General features: G+C 38.3%; 1 protein-coding gene across 6 annotated transcripts in view; it reads left to right on the forward strand.

Annotated features, from left to right (window-relative positions):
* Window positions 1-25143, forward strand: part of LOC125863070 (ABC transporter C family member 12-like) — a 71511-nt gene extending 46368 nt beyond the window's left edge. For 5 of the 6 annotated variants that reach the window (XM_049543218.1, XM_049543219.1, XM_049543220.1 and 2 more), the window contains 11 exons: window positions 2625-2765; window positions 6035-6235; window positions 6410-6508; window positions 6634-6786; window positions 7072-7451; window positions 8813-8993; window positions 9364-9687; window positions 12337-13090; window positions 22375-22496; window positions 24351-24596; window positions 24697-25143. In XM_049543218.1, the coding sequence (XP_049399175.1) occupies window positions 2625-2765; window positions 6035-6235; window positions 6410-6508; window positions 6634-6786; window positions 7072-7451; window positions 8813-8993; window positions 9364-9687; window positions 12337-13090; window positions 22375-22496; window positions 24351-24596; window positions 24697-24858 (2763 nt within the window). In that variant the 3' untranslated portion in view covers window positions 24859-25143. Of the gene's footprint in view, window positions 1-2624; window positions 2766-6034; window positions 6236-6409; window positions 6509-6633; window positions 6787-7071; window positions 7452-8812; window positions 8994-9363; window positions 9688-12336; window positions 13091-22374; window positions 22497-24350; window positions 24597-24696 lie in introns of those variants that run through there. The other variant, XM_049543221.1, reaches the window with a different exon arrangement.
* The last annotated feature ends 1444 nt before the right edge of the window (window positions 25144-26587 follow it).

Consider the following 26587-nt stretch of genomic DNA (forward strand, 5'->3'; position numbering starts at 1 on the left):
ACACCGCTACTCAACATAACCACAATGAATCAAGAGTATCAAGATAGGGCAAAAGCAATCACTTAAGCAACAAACGATCAATCCAACAAATATACACAATTATAGTCAAACAATAACCTAATCGGACCCCGATAAGTCCGGAAAGAACAAACAACAAACATAACCCAACTGACCCCCATAACACCGATGGGTGCAAACAACAATAGTGATAGGCAGTGCATATGAATGTACATAATGCAGTAAAAACCAGCTAAGCCATCAACACCAATTGTCACACAACCACGTATATACACCTACATTTTGTCCCTTCAGCTAGGTAGGACCTACGTGGGACCCTCATCCGGTTAAATGTGTTACACGACCAGAGGGACTCATAGGGAACTCGGGAAGTACATATACACTGCCTAGTTCGATCCAGGACTTCCACATATACATATATCCGTTGCGGTACCAGATCTACTCCGTCATGGTACCAGAGGTACGAGTAGCCAAATTAGTAGAGAAAAAGGGCGACGGCACGCCGACTAATCAAGTAAAACCTAAGCACATCCTAGAAGCCTTTAATGTAACAAAAACCAACTTATCAAAGTAATCGAGGTGGTACGACTCCCGTTAAAACCAGTTTTAAAAAAGTAAAAGTATGAATACAACTTTCTCAAATGGCAATAATAATCCAATGGACCAGGATCGTACCAAAATATAAGTGAAATCAAGTGTCAAATCCAATGCATGCCATTACTAGAATCCAAACAATAGTAGTCAAAGAGCTAGATAAACACTACCAATGTTACAACACTCCCAAAGCAAAGAAGACTAACCTAAACTCCAGTTGGTCCTCGACCAAGGCCTCGGGCCCAACAATATACCAACATCCTCAACAGTAATAGCATAACAAGCTCACCAACACTCATGAAACGATGGAAATAAGGAGGGGCTTCAACAAGACAATGGGGACCCAAGGATCGACACCTTACCCCGAACATACCACCCAACAACCACAGAGCTTAGCCTAAGCCAACCTATACCTACGACAAGAAACTAAGGCCCAAGCAATAACAGAAAGTACCAAGAACCGCAATAAGTATATTGCGAGGAGCAACAAATAACTATCAAAATTGCTGAAACACGACTACAACATCTAGGTCCCAACCTAGGCTAAGGCCCGAAGTATCAATCCTAAGGAGGATAAGGGAACCAATTATGCTATAAGCAAGGGCTACTAGCCTAAGCTAAGGATCCTGCCTTCCAAAACAATCTGAAAGCTTTTATGGGAATCAAACAAATGAAAAAAAGGATGGGATCTCTAAGCCTGGCATATTCATTTCTAGTTCACATGCAATTCATATTAAACTTTATCTGATAGAGCACAATCAAGAAAAGTAGACTGTAACCTACCTCAAAGAGGAACTGCAATCTCGAACCATCCATGAGTTGTCTGTCTCTTCTCACATCCACAAAATCCCACACCACTATCAATATTGTAAACTACACGTCATTACAAGAAGAACAATACCTATATTGCTACAATATATCTCGAGCCCATAATCGGGTTAAAAATGGTTCCATGGGACCCGTTAAATGAATTTCGAAATTGAAACCGTCACTAAGTTCCCAAATAGCTCAAGGAATTTGTGCTCAAAATTTGAGCACAATTGGAGCTGGGAAACCCACCCAAATCAGTCCAATAAATTAAAGTTTAAGAACAGTAATTTTAAGGAAATTAACGGAGGATTTGACGAAAATGTACGAGACTATCAGTAGATTATAGACCCCCAAATCAAACACTTCAATTCCCACCAAAAGCAACCTCCAACGGATGGATCTTTAATGGAGAAAAATGATTTGGGAAATGACTGAAAATTGCAGGGGACTGATCTTAAAAGGCCTAAAAATTGTTCATACTTAATCGCTATCGCGAGCCCAATGGGTTGGGACCGCGATGAAGAAAAAATGGATTTTCAGAATTTGTTCATCGCTATCGCGAGGCCAAGGGTCGCGATTCCGATGAACAAAATGCTAGGCGCAAAGCCAAAAATATCAGCTAAAGGCTCCGATGTTCGATTGCTCCTGATTCATTCGGGACCCTGTGGGTGCAAATGAACTATGCCCCACCAAATTAGACATTTCGGGCTCAACGAAACCATCAAAACTTCCCTTGTAGGTCGTCTTGGCAAGAAGTGGCCCCACACCACATGACCCTGTTTTAGCTAAAATCCACAAAGACGCTCGAAATGAGCCCCGAAACCTCGGGACCCAAACCAAAGGACCTTCTAGACCAAACACGACGTTCCGAAGCTAACAAACCGTTAGGTTCCATTCTAAAGCCGTCTACCTGAGATTTTGATCGAAATCAACCGTTAAAACTTCAAAAGCTCCAAAACACGGAAACTTGCACGAAACTTAAACGACAGCCAGACAAACGAACTGTCAGTCCCAGTAAGTCATAAATGACTTGAGATCGCTACAAGAAAGCTCTAAAAGCTGAAAAGATCGGAAAACAGAGGAAATAACCTGGAGGATTATTAGTTATTACACATATGTGCCCTTATATAAGTAAAGGATAATACATAATCATTTATCAAAAATTGGGTTATTACATATTGTTCCGTCTATCTTACATACAGGTTGTAAATTCAAATGTATCATTGCAACGAATGGAGGAGTTGTTCTTAGCTGAAGAGAGAGTGCTCTTACCTAATCCACCACTTGAACCTGGGCTTCCTGCAATTTCAATCAGGGGGGGATTCTTTTCATGGGATTCTAAGGTCTGTCTATTCTTTATCTATCTGTTATGTTGCACTAAGCCACTGGAGGAGTATTCTTTTACTCATGAAACTGGTGGTTGCATAGTTCTAAGCAGCTTGCCTTTATCATCATTTGATTTTTCCTAGCTGAAGTATTTCTTGTAGCGCAAGTCCATGTGGATCTGGAATATTGTGTTAATGCACAGAAAGGCCTTGAAACTACTTGCTAGTAGCAATGCATCCCTATTGCTTTAATGCATTTCAAGTGTATGCTTGCCAATGGTTACTGTAGAACTCTTACAAATCATTAATTATCTGATGGTTGCTGCATGGGATCTCTCTAGTGTAGCAAATGTGTGGAAAATCCAATAAGTAAAGTAATTTATAAAGCTTGTTGTTTATATATTCATTTCTTTGGTTTAGAATACCTGGAGCACTATAAATATGTGAATTTGTAACTTGTCTCTGAACCTTGAGGTTGAGTGAAGAGAGGGCTTTCACTTCATTTTCATGTTCCATATTTTTTCATTTTTATTATCACATGTTACAATTTATGCAGAAGATAAGCAATTACACAGCACAAGTTCTTCTACAAAAGTATTCTTAAGTGTCTGAGAATGTGGAGAAATGTATGAAAAAAGATAACCAAGGGAAAGGATATCAATTGTTTTTGATCATTTTCTCGTTCGATTGGCCTCTAAGACTCTTATAATCCTTCCAAATTAAATTTAGCCATTTTTTTTTTACTTTCAAGACATGTTTGCACTTAGTTGTCTTACTGTTGATCTTGTTTGGCGGGGGTTTATAATTTCACCTAAACTGTTTGTTCTCTAACTGGTAATCTTGTTTGGTGAGGATTTACTAGTGTTTTGGACGGCGAAAGGCGATAAAAGGTGACAAGGGTCTGCCTCACCACAAGGCGAGGCGAGCGGCTAGGTGCTCGCCTTTTTGAAGTGCGGCACCATTTAATACCAAAAAATTAAAATATTTAATTGCATATGTAAATGATCAAACAATAACATATTAAAAAAAATTTCAATTCAAAAACTAAAAATAGATGGTACATACTAAAAGTCTAGAACTTGAATGAGAAAAAAAACAGAACAAAAGTCAAAACAAAGGTAGAAGTGACTCTAAAGTCTGAAGAAGAAGAAGGAAAAAGAAAAGAGGAAGAAGAAATTTGAAGAAGAAAAGAAGAAATATGTATTGGTTAGACTTTGGAGTCGCCGGAAAAGTCTGGCTAGTTGCCGGAGGAGTCTAGTGAAAAAACCCTAAAATTACCTTTTAACTTTTAAAACCCTAAATTGGTCGCCTTTTTTTTAAGAAAATACAAAAGACGACGCCTTTCTAGCCTTTCTTGCCTCTTGCCTCTCGCCTTTTGTCGTCATGGCGTCGCCTTTTGAAGATCCCCTCGCCACAAAGCTAAAAGTCGATGAAGGGTCGCCTCGCCTTGCCTCTTGCCATTGGCGACGAGATGATCGCCTTTCACAACACCGGGATTTACATTTTTCTCCGAAATTCCTTTATGAACCAAATGAGCTTAGTGCATTTTCCCTAGGCAGAAACAAGCAAAAACATAAATGGCATTTTGTGGGAAGAGTTTAAGTCTTCCTGAAATGCTCCGAGATACACAAAGTAGTGGAATAGAAAAATAATAATAATTTGAAACAAAGTAAAGATAGAATTCAAATAAATATCGAGAATAGTAGAATTCAAATAAATATCGAGAATAGTTTAAATACTCGAAAATAAGAAGAAATCTAGAACCCTGGATAAACATCTCAAGCAACAATCACTATATGATATTTGATCTCCTCCAGAGAATGCCAAACTAGAACCGAAGATATAAAAAAAACAAGATTACCTTAAAGAATTCCAATTTCCTTTGTTGTGAGCCTAGTCAGTCAGTTCACGCATTCTCCACGAGAAGAACACCAAGAAGCTGTGTATCGAATCCTAAGGTATCTAAAGAGCTCTCCTGGGAAGGGTTGTTCTTCAAAAAGAATGAGCAAAGAAGTGTTGAGACTTTTACAGATGCGGACTGGGCAGGTTCATCTATTTATAGGAGGTCTACATCTGGCTATTGTACATTTGTTTGGGAAAATTTAGTGACATGGAGAAGTAAGAGGCAAAATGTGGTGGCTCGAAGTAGTGCTGAGGCTGAGTATCGATCCATGGCACACGGAGAGGCTGAGTATCAATCCATGGCACACGGAATATGTGAAATATTGTGGCTCAACAGATTTTTGGAAGAACTAAGAAGACCTGCGAGTTTTCCAATGAAGTTGTATTGTGAAAATAAGGCTGCCATAGGCATTGCTCATAAACCAGTTCAACATGATAGAACAAAGCATGCTGAAGTTGACAGGCACTTCATAAAAGAGAACGTTGAAGATGGAAGTGTGTGCATTCCTTTTGTTCCAACAACTAAACAAGTTGCAGATATTTTCAGAGAAGGTCTTTTCAGAACTACTTTTGAGTCCTTTGTGAGCAAGTTAGGCATGTTCAATATTTACATGCCAACTTGAGGGGAAGTGTCTGTTGGCAGATTTAGTCATAATCTGCTTCACCAATGAGTTGGCAGATTTGAATATAATCTTCTCCACAAATAAGCTGACAAATTTGATTATAATCTGCTCCTGTAAATATGGGATTAGAATATGTTATTCTAGGAAATAGTTTAGAGGAAATCCCTTGACTCAAGGATTTTGTAAGAATTAGGGATTGATTAGTTTATCTAGTCTTACTTGTTCTCTTATAAATACTGTACAAACACTATAAATAAAAATATACTTTTGCAGTATCTAAACTTTCAGTACCGAATCACCTCAGAGCCTCTCAAGCAATCAAAACACACACACAAGATCAAAATAATCATACGAACCTATCGGGACCTTCAAATAATAAATCTAAGATTATTTACAAAACGTAGACTTTGATCAAAACTCTTACCTTTAGGCTTCTAGTTTAAGATAAATAATTCCAAAACACTTCCAGACCTCTCGGACCTGTCCCATCCATACCTAAGTCATAAATTACCAAATGTACCACTGGAAGTCGCAAATAAGGAAATTGGGTCCTAGAACTCGAAACGACCTACTGGGCCATTACCTATCATTGCCTTGTGAAAACTTGAAAATGATTACTTCATGGTAGAACTTCGATCCAAGTTCCTCAAATTGTTCTTTCACACTGACATTTTTGTTTTCCCGGATAACTGTCACGAGGTTGGAGGTTTTTGTTTCTTTTTCAATTTTTATACATCCAATATTAACCTCTTATTTTTACAGCCTGAGCATCCCACTTTGTCAAATATTAATTTGGATATACCAGTTGGTGAGCTAGTTGCTATTGTGGGTGGGACTGGAGAAGGAAAGACATCGCTGATTTCAGCAATTCTTGGGGAGCTTCCTCCCTTAGGCAATGCAAGTGTCACTATCAGAGGTTCTATTGCATATGTTCCTCAAGTTTCCTGGATCTTCAATGCCACTGTGAGCTTCAATTTATCCCCATTCCTTGTTATGCCTGTAGCATAAGTCTGTTTACATGAACATGCTATTTCTGGGAGTCATTATAATATTTCGTAGATATTTTTAAAATGTGTTAAATTATCTTTGTGTATTTATATGGAACAATGCAATTACCTTTACCTTACTGTTTTTTAGGTACGTGAAAATGTATTATTTGGTTCCAACTTTGAACCAACAAGATATTGGAAGGCAATAGACGTCACTGCATTGGACCATGATCTTGAGTTACTTCCAGTTAAGTACATTTGATGGTAGTGTAGTTGTGTCAATATATCTTTGTGATGTATGGAATTCTCTATTTACTAGTTGGTCTTCATGAAACATCTATGTTCAGTTGTTCACACATCTAAAATATTCAGGGTCGGGACCTTACAGAAATCGGCGAAAGAGGAGTGAATATTAGCGGAGGACAAAAACAAAGAGTGTCAATGGCTAGGGCAGTCTACAAAAATTCCGATATCTATATATTTGATGATCCCTTAAGTGCTCTTGATGCACATGTTTCCCATGAGGTAATTATCTTGTATGAATGCCAGGACAACACCATTTCAGCAAGGGAAAGGGGATATCAACTTACCTGAGAACACCTTCCTTCAATATCCAATCTTCATATCCACCACCTGTAGATTTTTCCAAATTGACTAACCTCTTACGTGTATATGTACAGGACTAATTTGCAGTAATTGGTTTCTTCACATAATTCACTGATTGCAATTGTTCCATCCTTCTCGTTGCAGTTTGTAAGCATATGGTAGATTCAATTTGGATCTAACTTGCAGTGCAATGGGATTTTTCAGGTTTTTAAAAACTGTATAAAGGAAGAATTGCAAGGAAAGACTAGGGTGCTTGTGACAAATCAGCTGCATTTTCTACCTCAGGTGGATCGGATCATTTTGGTTTCTGAAGGAATGGTGAAAGAAGATGGGACCTTCGAGAAGCTTTTGGAACATGGCACACTTTTTCCAAAGCTAATGGAAAATGCTGGAAAAATGGAAAGTTATGGTGTTGAAACTGAATATGACCCAAACTTTGACAGTAAGAGTTCACAGTCTTCGAACATAAGGCATGAGCTCCAAAAAGATGTAACCTCCGTAACCAAAAGGAAGGCTGATAAATCTGTTCTTATCAGGCAGGAAGAGCGGGAAACTGGTATTATCAACTGGAGTGTTTTGATGAGGTAATAAGTTGAAGTATATGCTTTGAGACATTTATCCTTGGAAATTTTAATCAAGTCACTCGTACATGAATATCCTGGTCATTCAACAATTTTAGAATCCTAATTTCTTTTCCACAATTTTTATAAAGAGAGTTACAACACTTATTAAGAGAAAAATTCTAGGCACAAACTTTTCTCACATATTTCCGTTCTCTTGCTTCTCCCATTGCATCTAGACACTGGTGGAAAGAAAATGTTATATTCTGTAGTGCAATAGCTTCTAGCATGGAATATTCCATTTATTTCTAGTGGTTTGTCTACCTCCTTTAGGAACACAACGTCATCATTGAGGTTTTCCTAACCTCCATACTAGGGGATGTATCGGCTCCGATACCACCTGTAACAGCTAGGCCCCAACTGCCAAGGTATTCCCGAACGCAACCTTTGAGTCCTTGCGGTTTTCTCCCCTTGGTACCAAAAGGCATCCCAGAATTGAATTCCTGACCTCGCTCTGTATAACCCCTAATTTTTTTCTCCCATTCTGATGTGCTATTTATCTAAGGTAGCTGATAACAACGAGGTTAGGGAGATCCCAGTTTTAGAGTTTTGAGTACTAGATGTGCAGAAGAAAAATATGAATGAATGTGGAATATGAGAAATAAAGATATGGGAATTCGACGGAACAATCCACAAATTTCCATGAATGCGATGTTTTAAAGCTTTGGCAAGGTCAGAGCAACAAAATATAGATTATGAGAAGAAATATAACACCTTTGCTTGAGAAAATGAATCAAAACGATAGATTCGGATCTTGTCCACTACTCCACTTTATGATAACTTAAAACAACAATTAGTATGTAAAATCTATTCGCCTTCTAAAGAATATCAAAAAGGAATCAATGATATCACAAGAAGAAACTACCTTACATCAAGGCTTGAACTATGAAACTAGTTACAACACTTTATCTTGCTAAAAAAACAGAAAACAAAAGTTTTAACTTGCTGATTTGATTTTCTGAATTGGTGGAGAACAATCTCTCATTCAAATCAAGAAATTAATCTGGTCAAGATGAATCTGATTGATTTGATAGAACAACAATACATCTCCAAATAAAAACCATATCTAACCTAAATATCTAACAAATACCATTCAACTTTGAACCAAGGGGCAAATATGACTGTTTATAATAGATTTAAGGGAGATTTCACCATATCATCCCCTTGTACAATTTTTATTGCATTTGTTTAGATGATATAAAGTAACGGAGTCCAATGTTTCATTCATCATCATAGATTCAAGAAAAAATTCTCATTTAACTATGTTTAATAGAAACCCTTAGCTTATGGTTTGAAATGTGCTTTTGTTCAAATTTCCTTTTCAGGTACAAAGATGCTTTGGGAGGGTTGTGGGTTGTCATATTTCTGTTTGGCTGCTACACATTGACTGAAATTCTTCGAATTCTGAGTAGCACCTGGCTAAGTGTCTGGACAAAAGCAAGTTCCTCAAAGAGCAATGGAGCTGGATTTTATATTTTGGTGTATGCTATTTTGTCATTCAGTCAGGTACGAGTGCAGTTTTCCACCTTAATTAATTGCAATCATCGGTGATCATCCTTGGTTATTCAGGTTGCTGTGCTTTATCTACTTTTCTTTTTCCTCTCTTCCCTACATCTAAAGATGGGTACCTAGCCCTATTTAAAGGAGAAAATTTCCTGCTATGGAATTCATTTCAATAAGCACGACGCCCAGTAATATATTTGTATATAAGGGAGCTCCTCCATTAGCTTAGTATTTTAGCTTTTCAGTTGAAAATGAAGACAAAGGAACAGGAGATTTCCTAAATGTCATTATGTTTCTTCAGAAGAGTATTGTGTAACTCTTAAGTCCATGAATATAAATTAAAGGAGGCTCATTCTGGATTCACTTTCTACAGGTGTTTGTAACACTGGCAAATTCCTTCTGGTTGATTATCTCAAGTCTAAATGCAGCTAAAAGGATTCATGACACCATGCTGCATTCGATACTTCGAGCACCAATGGTATTCTTCCACACTAATCCATCTGGACGAATAATCAACAGATTTGCAAAGGATCTTGGAGATATTGATCGCAATGTGGCAAATATTGGTAATATGTGTCTCAGCCAATTGTGGCAGCTGCTCTCGACCTTTGTTCTAATTGGAGTCGTCAGCACTATATCTTTGTGGGCCATAATGCCACTTCTAATTCTATTTTATGCTGCCTATTTATATTATCAGGTTCGCTAAACTCCATATTTTTGGTTGCCCATTATTTTCTCTTTTCCTCTACAAATGGTTTTCTTTTCTTGCCTTAAGCCCCCCCTTTTTTTTTACATTGGTGCTTTAGGGATGGGATGGTCTCTTGGGCTTCTCTCATGAGCTAGCTTCTGGAGTTGAGTTAGGCCCAAGGTCCATTTATTTATCATGGTATCAGAGCTAGGCTTATTCCAATTTCTTGTTTGCCTGATGTTGGAACTCCATCTTATATTTTGTCCATGCTTCAAATGTTCAATCAGACATATGGCGGGAGGGAGTGTTTAGTCCAACATTAGTGCTTTAGAGGTGGGGAACTGTTTCTTTACAAGGTCTTGAGCAATCCTTCCATCATTAGCTAGATTTTTGGAGTTGAATTACCCCAAATTCCATTTCTTTATTAATTTTTGCAACTTCAAAAAACTCAAAAGGGAGTAGAAAGTTCCACCATTTAAAGAAGCTACACTTATAGTGGTATAATTCAACTTCCCAACTAATCTCATGTTCCCTCCTGAGGTCATGTCATACTTCTCTTGACCTGACTAAAATTTCACGATTAGGAATATTGAAATCTACAGTTTGTCCCTATCTCCTTAAATATGTCCATTGTGAAATGGCAATGTCTAAATATGCCCATTGTGAAATGGCGATGTTTGACCAGAATTAAACTGCTTCAATACCAAGGAAATATTGTGATTTACATACACCTCGTGCTGGTCAAAGGAGCCCATATATAATCAACCCGCACAACCCACCCATATTTTAATGGGTAAAATTTTGGCTTCAATGACTGGTAAGAATATGAGTACACATGAGTAATATATGGGCAAAATATAAAAATCAAAGGAACATCTAGTGTGTTTCTGGTATGAAGGAAATTTTCTTTCCAATTTTCTCATGTTTGGTTGTCAATGATTTGGAAAATGTTTTCCAAATAAACATATTTTCCTCCAATTTAAGGAAAATGACTTTCCTACAGCCACCAGATGGACCTTATGTGGATCAATCTGACCATCTGATTCAGCGCATAGCCCCGTAGTGTACAATAGTTTTACTTGGAGCGGAGTAATAAGTTCCCAAGTACCACTAGTGTGTCAAGAAAATCTCCTTAACCATATCTTATCTTCAGAATTTGAGATGATAGAACAGAAGAATTCACTGATGGTGGGAGATCATTGAGTGACTAGGAGTAGTAAGACATAGTAAGCAAGAGAATGCTTAATAATCTATTGTCAGTATGGTCGGACTGGCCAAAATCTGGTCTTGCACTCAGTCAATACCACTTAGAAGCTTGATTGTTAAAATGTTAAATTGTATATGTCAAAGTAACTGTTAACTTGATGAAACGGCATCTTATGTGTTAATGGCATGACCAGAAAGTGTTGAACAAGTATCATAAAGCATCGCAGACTGAACAAAATGAATGCATATTTGTGCAGGAGGAGGATTAACCATAATATATCAAACTACCCAGATTAATTCTTCTTTAATGATTTTAGAGTATGAATAGTAAAAATTACTCAAATTCAAAATCAAAGGTCAAACTAGTTATAAAGGGGGTGAAAATTGTATAGTAGACCCATGCTGACTTCCAGTTTTGTATGTACTACACACTTTGGTGATGTAGGGGACAAACTCTTATGATGAAAATGCTAATTCGTTGAGATTATTGCTACCATTTAATATTCTGTTTGGTTGGACTTTTGACAATGCTTGATAGATTGAAGGAGTCACAATGTTATGTGGAAAATGTCTCTTAAGATATTGTAGGAGATTACTACATTTGTCTCTCATCAGTTGTGTAGGCTACTCCATTCATTACCTTAAGTTTTGGGTTGAATTCTTATATTCTTTCACATGGTACTAGAGTCAAACTTTGATGAGCCCTTTTTCTCTCTTCATGCCTATCAATCTTGGCTTCTCCTCTCTCAGCTGAGACAATAAGCTACTCTGGGATTTTCTTTCAATTCAACCCATCGAGCCACTAGTATTGCTCCGGGCCCACTCATTAGCCTATTGAGAGTAATATCTTTTACTCCACTCCAGACCCGCTCATGTTGAGCCTCATCACTTTCTACTTTAGACCAAATGGAGGCAACAGAAAAGAAAACAAAATCAGATTCACGTGTAAATCCCATACTCAGGTTACACGTACAGGAGGGTACTAAAGAATGCTACATTGTCCCTTTCAGCTACCTAAGGGTTTCCAAATTGATTATAATGATACTAGGCTACTCCATCCATTACTTCAAGGTTTGGGGTAACCTGCTCTGATTCTTATATAGAAACTGGTTTTTGTATTAGTCCTGTACCCTTGTATTTCCCTTTTAGTTTTCAGGACTACATGTGAAAAGTCTGTCTTCTCTATATTTTTAATACTTCACTTCATCCGTGCCTGCGTACCCTGGCTGTTGTTTTTGATGAAGCAGATACTTCTACTTAACCTCATAAGTGATTGTGTGCCTCTGGCCGTTGTTCTTGATTAAGTAGATACTTCTTTTGTCTTCTTCCCATTCTTTTAGGCATATTACCGAATCATATGTACTATCTATGATAATTTATCAACCGTTGATTTTACATTATTCTATTATGAGGATCAGATGACATACCACTACTACAACGTATGTTTCACAGAATACATCCCGCGAAGTGAAACGTCTAGATTCCATTACCAGGTCCCCTGTGTATGCACAGTTTGGAGAAGCTATAAATGGTTTATCAACCATCCGTGCATATAAAGCACATGATCAGTTAGCTGCCATTAATGGGAAGTCTATGGACAACAATATCAGATTCACTCTTGCCAACACAAGTACAAACCGCTGGCTTACCATAAGGCTTGAGGCACTAGGAGGCATAATGATCTGGTTGACTGCAACTTTTGCTGTTATACAGAATGGGAGAGCAGACGACAAGGTCGCGGTTGCTGCTACTATGGGTCTGCTCCTAAGTTATTCTTTAAATATTACTACCTTACTCAGTAATACTCTGAGACAAGCAAGCAGAGCTGAAAATAGTTTAAATGCCGTTGAGCGTGTTGGTACATATATTGATTTGCCCTCAGAGGCTCAAAATGTTATTAGCAGCCAGCCTCCTCCAGATTGGCCATCATCAGGGTTCATCAAATTTGAGGATGTTGTCCTACGTTACAGACCTGGACTTCCTCCTGTTTTGCATGGTTTGTCATTCGAAATTTCTTCAGGTCAAAAAGTTGGCATTGTTGGAAGAACTGGTGCTGGAAAATCGAGCATGCTTAACGCTTTGTTTCGAATTGTGGAACTTGAAAGAGGGAGAATATTGATTGATGATTGTGATGTTGCTAATATTGAACTGACAGATCTTCGAAGTGCTCTTAGTATCATACCTCAATCGCCAGTTCTTTTCTCTGGTACGTATTTTTATTTTCAGCTGTTTCGATACTACGTCACTCTTCCACAGCCTAGGATTGACACAAATTGGAAAAATATAATATGCAACTCAAAATTAATGCATGCATTAATCAATTTTGAATAGTCTACTCAATCTGTTTGGAATTATATTATAAGCAAATATGAGTGTTTATGTGTCACAAACTGGGTCTACACCCTAGGTTTGACCAACACTTGGAACCACAAGTAGCCCCAAGTTGACCCTTGGCATATAGCATATCTAAGGAGCAATAAATGGGCAATAATTCTTTTAACTTATAACATGATATATTTTTGGGATAAGGGTCTGAAAAATACCCCAACTTTGATCGAATTTGCTGTTGCGATATTAAACTTCCGTGAGGACCTATTACCTCCCTAGACTATTTAATACCGTATTTTCTTACCCCCTGAGCTATTTAATAGTGTATTTTAAAGGTATATATGTGCCCACGTGGACACATTACTATTTATAATTTTGCATTATTTTTTATGTCCACGTGGAAAAATATATATGTTTAAAATACGGTATTAAATAGTCTAGGGAGATAATAGGTCCTCATGAAAGTTTAGTATCGCAACAGCAAATCCGACCAAAGTTGGGATATTTTTCAGACCCTTATCCCTATATTTTATGAATCTTTTGGGAAGGATCGATTCACAGGGCGATATATAAATTCAGCTCGTTAAAGGGATGCTGAAACCTTAGAGTTCATTAAAAGAGAGAACTCTGATCTCTTCAGTTCTTCAAAGGGAAACGGAAACCTTAGAGTTCAATGGAAGAGAAAACTCTAATCTCTTGCTTTTTGCTGAAATATGACTTACTGATTTATTCATCAAAAGCTCCTTTAAATTGGAGTCTTATTGCATCAATAGAAAGTTTAATTCTTATGAAAGTAGGAAACCTAAATTCTATTCCAAACTAATACTTATAGCTTAATCTAATCCTTATAAAACTATGAAACATAAACCATTCTAGAATAATAAATAAAGCTACTTAAATTATAAATAAATAATAAATAAATTTACTTAAAAGTATAATTAAATACTTAAATTAATTGACTTCCTCGCATCCACAACATTACTCCCCTCACGGTGAAAGAGCTTGTCCTCAAGCTCAAATTTCAGGCCAATCATTCAAAAGATCTGGAATAGTGTCAACTTAATTATCCAATTCCAGCCCTAGCCAATTTATCTTGAAGTTGACATTGATAAATTTCAACTCTATCAGCTTGCTGAAGCTTGAATAATTCTACCATCAGGTTGCCACTTTCATGAGGTCCAAATCGCTCAAGAAATTGTTCACAACGATGTGCCCAAATTAATGGGTTGTTGGTACCGTTAAAAGTAGGAAAATTCATCTTTGCATAACTTGGTATTACCGAATGTGAATTATCACTTGTTGGGTGATTCTTATCGGCTAGTTGAATAGGTGGTGTATTGCCTTTAGTAGCAAAATTTGTTGATCTATGGGTTGCTAGTTTTGTGGAGCGAACTCCAAATCTAGACAATTGTTGTTGGATGACTTGGACAATTCTTTCACCGAGGCATTGTTCCATTGCTGCAATTTTAGAGTCCATTAGGGTTTCTGTAATGGTACGCTCTTCTCGAAATCTGGGATCTCATTGCCTATTGTGTTAGGCTCTGATACCAAATTGTTATGGATCTTTAGGGAGGGATCAATTCACATGGCGATGTATAAATTCAGCTCGTTAAAGGGAGGTTGAAACCTTAGAGTTCATTAAAAGAGAGAACTCTAATCTTTTCAGTTCTTCAAAGGGAGACTGAAGAGAAAACTCTAATCTCTTGTTATTTGCTGAAATGTGACTTGCTGATTTATTCATCAAAAACTCTTTTAAATAGGAGTTTATTACATCAACAGGAAGTCTAATTCTTATGAAAGTAGGAGACCTAAATCCTACTCCAAACTAATAACTATAGTTTAACCTAATCCTTATAAAACTATGAAACATAAACCATTCTAGAATAATAAATAAAGTTACTTAATTATAAATAAATAATAAATAAATCTTCTTAAAAATATAATTAAATACTTAAATTAATTGACTTCCTCACATCCACAACAATATAACAACTCTAAATCCATGGAGATCTGAAACAACTAATGTCTGAATTAAGCCTCTAATAACTGAAAGAAATAGATTCATTGAGACATGGCCCCAGCTACCCATAAAACGACATAATAGTTTGAAATAAATCTAAAATACTAAACTACTCCATGAAGTTCTCGAATGAGGGAGACTCACCAACTGCTGATCGGAGAAGATGCAATTGTCTAGCCACGAGCCTGAGAACAAAAGCCTGAATCTACATCAATGACAAGATGCATCGCAAAGAGAAGAATGTGTTCAGTATGTGGACTGAGTATGTAAGGTTAAAGTGAAATGAATCATAGTGGTAACAACATGTTTATAGAGACTAATGAAGTTCAATAATCATGAATAAATGAAATGAATATTTCAAAATCAGTATATAAAGATCATTTGAGAGTCTGCTTTCAAATTCTGTAAAGGTAAATCTGTTTCTATAGCTCAGAACTGAAAATACGACTAGAATTGCTAATATGAGAAATCATGATGTAAATTTCAGATGTATTGAAATAATATCACTTTACGTGGGGAGTTTCGTACAACCGATATACATGATGTGAGGTCATGATGTCCAATGTATAGTCCCAGCTGGAAGGGCTACTCTAAACATTGCTAGGTATAGAATTTACATTGGGTGTAAAACTTGTCTGTCTAATGTGGATCTAATACTGAAGAGCCTCTTGAGCTAAAGAGAGCTAATCAACTCGCGGTGCGGTCAAAGCCTACAGTGGCACGCAGTTATGGGACTTGGTTTTTCTAAACCCACTTCCTCTTGGTGCTAAATAATCCTTCCAAAACCATAAGTAGAATCAAATGCTCATAAGTAGGGGTGGCAGAATGGGTAATTTATATGGGTATCCACTCATATTTGTCCATTCTAGATGGGTTGGGTATCCAACTCATTTAAAATGGATAAAAAATGAATAATACTCATATTACCCATTTAAAAATGGGTAGTTAAATGGGTAAAATATATTCATTCATAAAAGAAAGAAAAGGGCTAGTATTAATATATTTTTTTTGGCTATAGGTGGTCGGGGTAGGGGGTTGAAGTGGGGTGGGATAAGGAAAATTTCTGAATTTTTTTTAAAAAAAAATTAACTTTTTTTTGGGAAGGGGCTAGAAGGGGATGGGAGTAGGGGTGGGGGCGGTGGGGGGTGGGTAGGGTGGTAAATAAACATTTAAATTTTTTTAAAAAAAATTAATTTTCTTTACATTTTTTTTGGGTTAGGGTGGCGTGGGGGTGGGGCTAGTAGGGGGAGGGGGTTGGTAGGGGGTGGAGTGATAAAAAATATTTTACAATTTTTTGGGATAGGGGGGCTAGTAGGGGGTTGGGGTGATCAATAAAACTTTAAAAAGATTTTGTTTTTAATGTTTTTAACAAAATTCCTACTATAATATGGGTATTCATAGTTACCCATATTATCCATTGGGTAACTCTTTTACCCATTTAAAATATGAGTCGAGTCGAGTACTTTATCCATTTTTGTTTAACTTGTTTTTGATCGACTCATATTCGACTCGACTGCTCGTTTGCCACTCCTACTCATAAGTAATGAAATTTTTTTCTGTTTTTCAGTTTGTCTGAGAGTATGGTATGAGACTTGGCTCAAATTCATCTTTCAAATAATATGTACTTAATCTGCAAACTGTATCAATATAGATTAAAAATCAAGTAAATCAATGAGAACTGAAATTTATGTTGAATTTGCTTAATTAGAGTAAAAGCCCAAACTTGAATCATCAAAATTCTGTAATACCTTCTGAAAAATAAAACTTTTGTATGAGGGTGGAACGATACCCTCATTGATGCCTTACATATCTGGTAGACACAAGGACTTTTGACTGTTAGTTTGACTTGATAAGGCTGAGAGAGGAACCCTAGGTCTGCTTTTACTTGAGAGAGGTTTATTCTGACTGTGAGAGTTATAATGTTGAATATGAGAGAACTTATCGACTTGTCTGATATATTCTCTCCTAGGAGAAGCTAAAATATTGTAGTTCAGGTGTAAAAAGGTAAGGAATGGATGAAATTGCCCATGTGGAAAAGTTTTAAAATTTTTGAAAGTAGTGAAGCATGAGTCACTCCACGACTCGTGGACTGATTCCACGGATCATGGTTTGGATCGTGATTTCCCAGAGGATTTTGCGTATCTTTTGAATCCACTTCACGGATCATGGATTGCCTTCCACGACTCGTGCTGTCAATTGTGGTTCTGAGGAAAATTTGTCAACTCTCTGTCCACGTTCCTCTCTCTCTCTCTCTCTACCGACGTTTTTCTTCTCCTTCTTCCTGGTCTTTCTTCTTCGTCTTCACCGGTCCCTCAGGCGAAGCACCGAACAGCGCCGGTCAGCGAGCAGCCGCGAAAACCATCCGGCAACCAGGCGCCGCCTCCGACCCATTCTTCTCGCTAGCAAGTGAAGGTCGCGCCGGCCAGAAGCATCGCGAGGACCAGCTCCGACCGGCGAGCCTCTTTCTCTGTTCGCCTCCGCTCCAGTGAGGACGAAAACAACAACAGGAGCTCCAGCTGTTCCGATCAGCGAGCGGCGAGCAGCCAACTCCGGCGAAGGCAAGGTAATCACCGGCGAGACCAACCAGATCTGGCCGGAAAATTGTCCAAAGACCACCGAAGCCCTCCATCTTCACCGACCAGGTTCTATCTATCCTGTCTCCCTTTCTTTCTTGCTCTGAATCTATTTTCTGGGCCGTTTTGCAGATTTTGTGTTCTGGTTTTCTACTTTCAATTGGAAGAACATAGGAGTAGATTTTTAAGGTTATCGGGTTGTGCATTGTGCATTTCACTCTGATTATTTGGATTGTTTATCTGTTAGATGCTTCTGATTGGCTTTTTAGTTCAAATTAGGACTCCATCTTATATATCCCAGATCAGTACTTTCTTGTTTTTTAGTATAGTTCAGATCAGTGCTTCAGCCTTTAATATAGTATGCATTCGTGTCTTTTGGAGAATACACTATACTTGATCCTGTAGTTTAGTTGGTGCTAACTGGTCTTTTAGATTTTACACCTATTGTAGTATTTTTTTAAGTGTATTCCTGTGTAGATTTTACATTAGATTCAGTATCTTCCTAGTGGATTTGGTACCTGATGGTAGTTATGAGTCATGTCTTCGGTTGAGGCCGAGGACGAGGGATAAGAGTGGTAAGTGGGTTACGGGTTCTCATAATTTGAGGGTAGGATCATGGAACATAGGTTCGTTGATGCGGAAGTCCTTAGAGTTGGTGAAAATTCTCAAGAAGAGAAAGATAAATATAGCTTGTGTCCAAGAGACTAGATGGGTAGGTTCCAAGGCTCGGGATGTCGACGGGTTTAAGTTGTGGTACTCAGGAGGCTCAAGGGATAGAAATGGAGTGGGTATTTTAGTAGACGAGGATTTGAGGGAGCAAGTGGTGGAGGTTAGGAGGATCAATGATAGGTTGATGTCTATTAAGCTAGTCATTGGAGGATGTACTTTGAGTGTTATTAGTGCTTATGCACCTCAAGTGGGCTTGGGCGAGGAGGCCAAGAAGCTCTTTTATGAGGATTTGGATGAGGTAGTTAGAGGTAAACCGAGCACCGAGAAAATTGTCATTGGTGGAGATTTTAATGGCCATATCGGGGCAACTTCTAATGGGTTTGATGATGTTCATGGAGGCTGTGGTTTTGGGGAGAGAATGGGGGTGGAACTTCGCTTCTGGATTTTGCTAAGGCTTTTGAGTTGGTGATTGCTAACTCATGTTTTCCAAAGAAGGAGAACCACGTGGTTACCTTTCGTAGCTCGGTAGCTAAGACTCAAATAGATTACCTACTCCTTAGGAAGGGTGATAGAGCCCTCTGTAAGGACTGCAAGGTTATTCCAAGTGAAAATCTTACTACCCAACACAAGCTTTTGGTGATGGACCTGGAAATTAAGAGGGATAGGAGGAAGAAGAGTGTATCTGATCGACTGAGGATTAAATGGGGTGGCTTGACCCCGGCCCTTTCTCGGGAGATGGGCGAGAAGTTGATTGGGATGGGGGCTTGGAGTGGTAGTGGGGATGCGAACACCATGTGGAATAAAGCAGCTAGTTGCATTAGGGAAGTTGCTTCAAAGGTGTTAGGGGTAGCAAGGGGTAAATTTGGAGGCCATAAAGGAGATTGGTGGTGGAATGGGGAAGTCCAAGGCAAAGTGGAAGCGAAGAAGGCTGCATACACGAAGTTGGTGGAGTGCGTAGACGAGGAAGAGAAGTAGACGCTTAAGAAAGTTTATAAGATGACTAAGACAGAAGCTAAGTTAGCAGTTATGAAGGCGAAGACGGCAGCTTTCGAACGCTTGTATGCCGAGCTGGGAGACAAAGGTGGAGACAAGAAATTGTATAGACTCGCAAAAGCAAGAGAGAGGAAGGCTCGCGACTTGGACCAAGTGAAGTGTATCAAGGATGAGGAAGGCAAAGTATTGGTGGATGAGACCACTATCAAGCAAAGATGGCAAAGATACTTTCACAAACTTTTGAATGAAAAAGGGGCGGAGATATTGTGTTGGGTGATTTGGCGCACTCTGAAAGACTTCGGGACTTTGGATACTGTAGGGGTTTTAGGATCGTGGAGGTTATGCGCGCTATTAGTAGGATGAGTAGGGGAAGAGCGACCGGACCCGATGAGATTCCGGTGGATTTCTGGAAGAGCTCGGACAAGGCAGGTATAGAGTGGTTAACTGGGCTGTTTAATGTTATTTTTAAGACAGCAAAGATGCCTGATGAATGGAGGTGGAGTACAATGGTTCCGTTGTATAAAAACAAGGGTGATATCCAGAACTGTAACAACTACAGGGGTGTCCATTTCTGAGAATCAGTTTGGGTTCATGCCGGGACGATCGACTACCGAAGCCATTCATCTTATGCGAAGACTGGTAGAAAAATATAGAGAAAGGAAAAGAGACCTACATATGGTGTTCATTGACCTTGAAAAGGCCTATGACAAAGTACCGAGGAATGTCCTCTGGAGGTGCTTGGAGGCTAAAGGTGTCCCGATGATTTATATTAGGGCGATAAAGGACATGTACGGTGGAGCCAAGACTCGGGTTAGAACTGTGGGAGGAGACTCGGAACATTTCCCAGTTGAGATGGGCTTACACCAAGGTTCAGTCCTTAGCCCTTTTCTATTTGCGTTGGTGATGGATGAGTTGACGCGGTCTATTCAGGAGAAGGTCCCTTGGTGTATGTTATTTGCGGATGACATAGTACTGATTGATGAGACGCGGGACAGAGTTAATGCAAGGTTGAAGGTGTGGAGACAAACGCTGGAGTCCAAAGGGTTCAGGTTGAGTAGGACCAAAATAGAATATTTAGGTGCAAATTCAGTGATGCGTTGGATGAGACAGATGTGGAAGTGAGACTTGCAACACAGATCATTCCTAAGAAAGAAAGTTTTAAGTATCTGGGGTCTGTAATCCAAGAAAGTGGTGACATCGACGATGATGTCACACATCGCATTGGAGTTGCTTGGATGAAATGGAGGCTTGCCTCTGGAGTCTTGTGTGATAAGAAAATTCCACCTAGACTTAAAGGTAAGTTCTACAGAGTGGTAGTTAGACCGGCCTTGTTGTATGGAGCGGAGTGTTGGCCAGTCAAGAACTTACATGTTCAAAAAATGCATGTTACGGAGATGAGGATGTTGAGATGGATGTGTGGGCACTCTAGGAGCTATAGGATTAGGAATGAGGTTGTCCGGGAGAAGGTGGGAGTGGCCTCTGTGGTGGACAAACTGAGGGAAGCGAGATTGCGATGATTTGGACATGTGAAGAGACGGTGCGCAGACGCCCCTGTGAGGAGGTGTGAGGAGCTGGTTGTAGAGGGTACACAGAGGGGTAGAGGTAGGCCTAAGAAGTATTGGGGAGAGGTGATTAGACAGGACTTGGCTCAGCTTCACATTACCGAGGACATGACTCTAGATAGGAAGGAGTGGAGGTCGCGTATTAAGGTTGTAGATTAGTAGGGTTAGCGCGTTGGCTTTCCTTGCGAGGGTTTGGGTTATTAGCGTTTGTAGTAGTCCTAGCCTTGCACTTGCAGTTCTTGTCTGTGATACCTATAGCCTTTTGTTGTGTACTGCGGTTCACTTCTCGCATTATTTTATTGATGCTTTATACACTGTTTCCCTCTTCATTTTACTTGGATTTGTTGTACTTGAGCTGAGGGTCTTTCGGAAACAGCCTCTCTACCTCAACGAGGTAGTGGCAAGGTCTGCGTACACTCTACCCTCCCCAGACCCCACCTAGTGGGATTTCACTGGGTATGTTGTTGTTGTTGTTGTCTCTGTCCACGTTCCATGTGCCACTCTCCGACTCGTGATCCCATTCCACGAGCCGTATTGTGTGTCTTGGGAACCTGGGAGTTGAACTAATTGGAGGCTAGCTCCACGAGTGGTTCCACGGATCGTGGACCTGGTTAACTACTCATGAACCAATCTGTGGAACCCGGGACTGCAAAATTTCAGACTGGTTTACCTGTGGTAAGTGCTAAATATTCATAGGCTCAAAATTCGAGGTGTTCATTATGCTAGGTGCTGATGAATGAATTTGTACTCCATGTTCTTTTCCTTAAACAAATTCACATAATCTGACAATTAGTACATATGTGAGTAGGTTTATGTAGATTTCCATGATAACTTGTGAGGTGAAACTCTAGTGTGTTACAATCTTCTCCCTGGAAAACCAAGCTCTGCGGCACGCAATCACATATGCGATAAAGTCTTCTACAAAATTTTATCTGGGGTTATCCTGCATCTGCATCTGGAAGCACAAGGTATTGGGAAAATAGAGATCCTTAATCTGGTTTTGGGGGTATTAATCTATATTGGGTATAAGAGTGATATTGTAATCCAGGACTCGATAATCCTCAGAATTAGTCCGCTTTCATTTATTCTTTTCCTTCTCTTCTTTCAATTCCTTCTCCCTTCATTCTCATTCTATAGCTATTATGAAAAATAGGCATACATGGGTCCTGATCTTGCTTGCCCTTGATATAATTTGGGACTACCAAATCTTGCCCCAGACCTAGTGAACCCTTATTTATATTCAAATGTATGCTGAAGATATTGTTGCATGACTACGGATTATCCCCAAAATGTATTACTGGTATGCATGTTTTTTTCACATTAATTATCTTTTCATTTTCATTAGGTACTGTACGATTTAATCTTGATCCTTTTAACGAACATAATGATGCTGACTTATGGGAGGCATTAGAGCGGGCACACTTGAAGGATGTCATAAGCAGGAATACCTTCGGTCTAGATGCTGAGGTGAGCTTATTTCCTTTCAATCTGCTTTAAGTTGAATTCATTACTGTTAAAATGATCAGTAGGTGTGGAAAATTGCTGCTATCAAGAATTAGCCCAGACCCATAAAAGATAAACTCAAAAGTTTAGATTTCACTCTTTCTAGATGAAATTCTTATTTAGGTACCTAATAAGCCCTAGTAAGGTAACCCTTCGGGGTGGCCCAGTGGTTTGAGCTTGGGACTTCCATGTTGGAGGTCTCAAGTTCGAAATCCCTTGCCAGCGAAAGCAAGGGGTTTGCCTTCTAGGTCGAGCTTGTCGCATCAGGCTTTCCTAGTGCGGGTTACCTCTCCTATGTGGTTTGCGAGCTATTGCGTAGGAGCGGGGGTTTTATCCTGTGCGCACCCAAAGGGTAGCGGCTGCGGGTTTTCCTTGTCATCAAAAAAAAAAAAAAGCCCTAGTAAGGTAGAAGCATATATCTTACATGATAGAAGTCCTTATAAGACTTACACAGGCATATAGATCTGCAAGAGGCTGAAAAGCCGTAGTCCACTAGCACTAGCAGGTTAGCAAATAACTCAGTGTCTTCTTTTTTATTTTTTGCTGCCCTTTTTTTTTAATTATATTAGGTTAAAGAAAGTTGGGGTGGGGTTATGATGAGGGAGGTTAACCCAGTGTTGTCAAAGGTGGAGTTAAGCCCTAAAGTGAGGCTCAAAATGTGTTGAGTGCCTCGCTTTGCTTAATGTGCAGTTTAGTGTCGTCATCAAGGTTCGAATACATACTTTTCCTTGCCACTGAACCTCTTACGAAGCAGTGACACTAAATAATTGGTATTTCACTTTACTGTATTTTTTAAAATTGCTTTGTTCATATATTTGTCATTCTTGCTTATAATTATTAGTCTTAGACTAAATATATTCATTTTATTTTTTTGCCCTTTGTGCCTTTTTCCGTTAAACCCCACACTTTATTTGCACTTTGTGCTTAAAGCCCCAACGAACCTTAGAGTTATTTTTGTGCTTTTTGCTTTTGACAACACTGGTTAACCTATGTGAGGACTGAGGACTTTGAATTGTGGAACAACGATTATTCTATTCTTAGCAAGATATTCTGACAGAAATGTGATTTAGGATGATAAAAACATCTTCAACCATTTAGAGCCACAGGAAGTCATGGTGATTGGTGAATTATTTTCAAGATTAAGAATGTTTTTCCATATTTTCATACCACTGATGAATTTTGATAATCTTAAAGTACCATAATTGAACATTAGGTAGTTACTTACTGTAACATAAACAGGATTATGCATTTGAAAAGAGTGAAATAAATGCTTGATACGCACACAAGTATACTATTGTGGTATAATAATCATGTATGTATTTATTTCGGTGTGTGGTTTGTGAATGTATATTGTTCTAATATAATCTTCTTTGGAATGCTTAATGTTGGAGAAACTTTTGGCCTGAGATGGGTTGTTAGTGAAGAAACATGGATGAGGATTCAATTAGTCGACCACAACTTGGTTTGGATTGAGGCATTGTTGTTTGTGTTGTTGTTCATAAAGATTTATGTAATTCTTTGCAAATCAAATGGCAGATATTAAAAAGAAGTGTATGATATATGTCTTACACATGTTCTGGTAGAAGAAAATGTTATGATAACTAGACAAGTTTGTTTGGTAGAAAAACATGTTCTGGATTATATTTCAGTTGTTTAAAGCATTTGTTAGAACTTGTTTAATATGGATAGAATTTTACATGGAATGTGTCAAAAAGTCTTGGGATGCTTCTGAGGGAAAAAGTGTTATCTCATATTGAGAAGGTGTGAGTCTCTAAAAAACGTTGCTTTGGTCATAATGTTGTTTTGGGCTTAATCAAGGTTTCAGAAGGTGGCGAGAACTTCAGTGTTGGACAGAGACAACTTTTAAGTCTGGCTCGAGCAATACTGCGAAGGTCAAAGATCCTTGTTCTTGATGAAGCCACAGCAGCTGTTGATGTTAGAACTGATGCACTTATTCAGAGAACCATAAGAGAAGAATTCAAAACATGTACAATGCTCATTATTGCTCACCGTCTAAACACCATAATTCACACTAATTGTATCCTAGTGCTTGATGCTGGGAAGGTATATTCTTGTGAATCTCGTTCTTCCACTGTTCTTTCATTTCCTGCTATACTTTTTTCTAACTTCCTTCTTTCTAACATTTTCCTCTTGCTTATATTAGGTTGTTGAGTATGATACTCCGCGGAAGCTCTTGCTTAACGAAAGAAGTGTTTTCTCTAATATCGTTCAGAGCACAGGTGCTGCAAATGCCCAGTATTTACGTAACTTAGTACTTAACAAAGAGAGGATGACATGTTCATGGAAGAAGAACTCATGCATATAAATAGGATGAGTAGATGAAGGTATCTTCTCAGTGGAATGACAAAGGAGGCAATTGTATATCTGAAAGATGTTTTGGAGGGAAACTCATTATTGAAGAGATAAACTTAGTTGCTCTAAGGTCTCTAGAGAAAGATGGTGGTCAATTTTCCTTCATGTTATTGAAGATACAATTTTTATTTTGATTCTACACTTCTCATTTCCCTCTATTTCACCATATTACTCTTAACTTGGTTCCTCGTATTTTGTAATAACATAGCTGCTAGCCAATACTATATCTACATTACATACTCTTTTTCTTCGAGATTCTGGGAATCCCGTTGAGTTAGAAACCATGCTGTGACATGATTTATGAGATATAGACTTCTATTTCCACTAAAATTTTGATACTTGGAACATGAAAAGAAAATTCAAGGTTGCAGTTACTGCTAGTCATATTGAGAATGCATTCCACACTCTCAACTGGGGTAATACAGAAATTCAAGGTAATGACTACCTCAGTCATTTTCACTATAGTGTTCCTCAGTGTTTATTCTCATTAATTTATGCCTCTCAAAATGCTAAAACTAGATCAAAATTTAGTATGAAAAATTTCATGCTTCTGTTTTGGTTCGAGTCATGATATGATGAGCAGATTGACACAGGACAAAGCACCTCATCTTGGAGATGATTTGGAAGAGGAAACCAAATTCTAATGAAATGCAGTGACATATTTTCCAGTTCTTTTTCCCTATCTCCATGTTGTATTTTATTTCACTGGAATACAACCTTCTATTGCCATATCAAATTGGGACACAGTTGTTAAGCTCGCACCAAGGAAGTGATTTTGGTGAAGATAATTTATGTACGTAATTATTTTTTTGGGGGGAAGAGAGGTAAGGAGATGCTAATAACCATCATTATCTATAAACTTTTTCAGATTTTTTTTCTGCCCCCTTTGATGAACAATTGCCTTAACTAATCTCCAATTTAAAATATTTGGAGTTTTTTGAGATTATACTTTCTACAGATCATCATTTCATTAGCATTTTTCAGACCTAAAGCAGTGACTTGCTTTCTATTAGTATGATTGAAAGAGTATCAACCAATTGAATGGAACTGTCCTATCCCTTATTATGTAATAAATCAAAATCCTTATATTTAGTAATTGCATCCTGTGTTCTGAAACTTTTAAGTAAATTGATATTGAGTTTTAAGATGGGCAGGGATGGTTTTGGTTGGTACCCGAGTAAAACAGGTGAGTTTTTACACTTTTGACGTACTTTGGAAAATTCCAGAAATATGTAGGTCGTGCTTTGGCACAAGCATAGTGTGCACCAGTAACACCTCAAAAATTACTAAGCTAAAATTTAAACCATTCTGCATATGCATATAGGTCTATTCCAGGTGATTCTTAATTGTGCATAGGTGTTAAGATCAATTCTTAAGTGTGGGAAGTGTCTTGAAAATGAATTAAGGTCACAATACTTCTCTAGTACAAAGTTGAGTTGAAAGCTTCCTTACGGGTTCAGTTTCGATAGAAGATTTTCTTCAGTCAACTTCAAACATATCTTTTAGAATATGAAGAGTTATGTATCCCACCATTAACCAGATTAAAGGCTTTGAGACTTCTTCCAAGATTGTCGAGCTCTCGTCAAACCTTTTATGTTGGTTTTAGTTTGATTTTTTTTCTCATTTTTGGCCATTTTTTCAAGCCCTAAAAGTGATTTTCTCTCCTCCTTTCACTCTCCTTC

The sequence above is a fragment of the Solanum stenotomum genome, chromosome 4 (genome assembly GCF_019186545.1).
Source record: "Solanum stenotomum isolate F172 chromosome 4, ASM1918654v1, whole genome shotgun sequence".
In the NCBI taxonomy this organism is placed as follows: domain Eukaryota; kingdom Viridiplantae; phylum Streptophyta; class Magnoliopsida; order Solanales; family Solanaceae; genus Solanum; species Solanum stenotomum.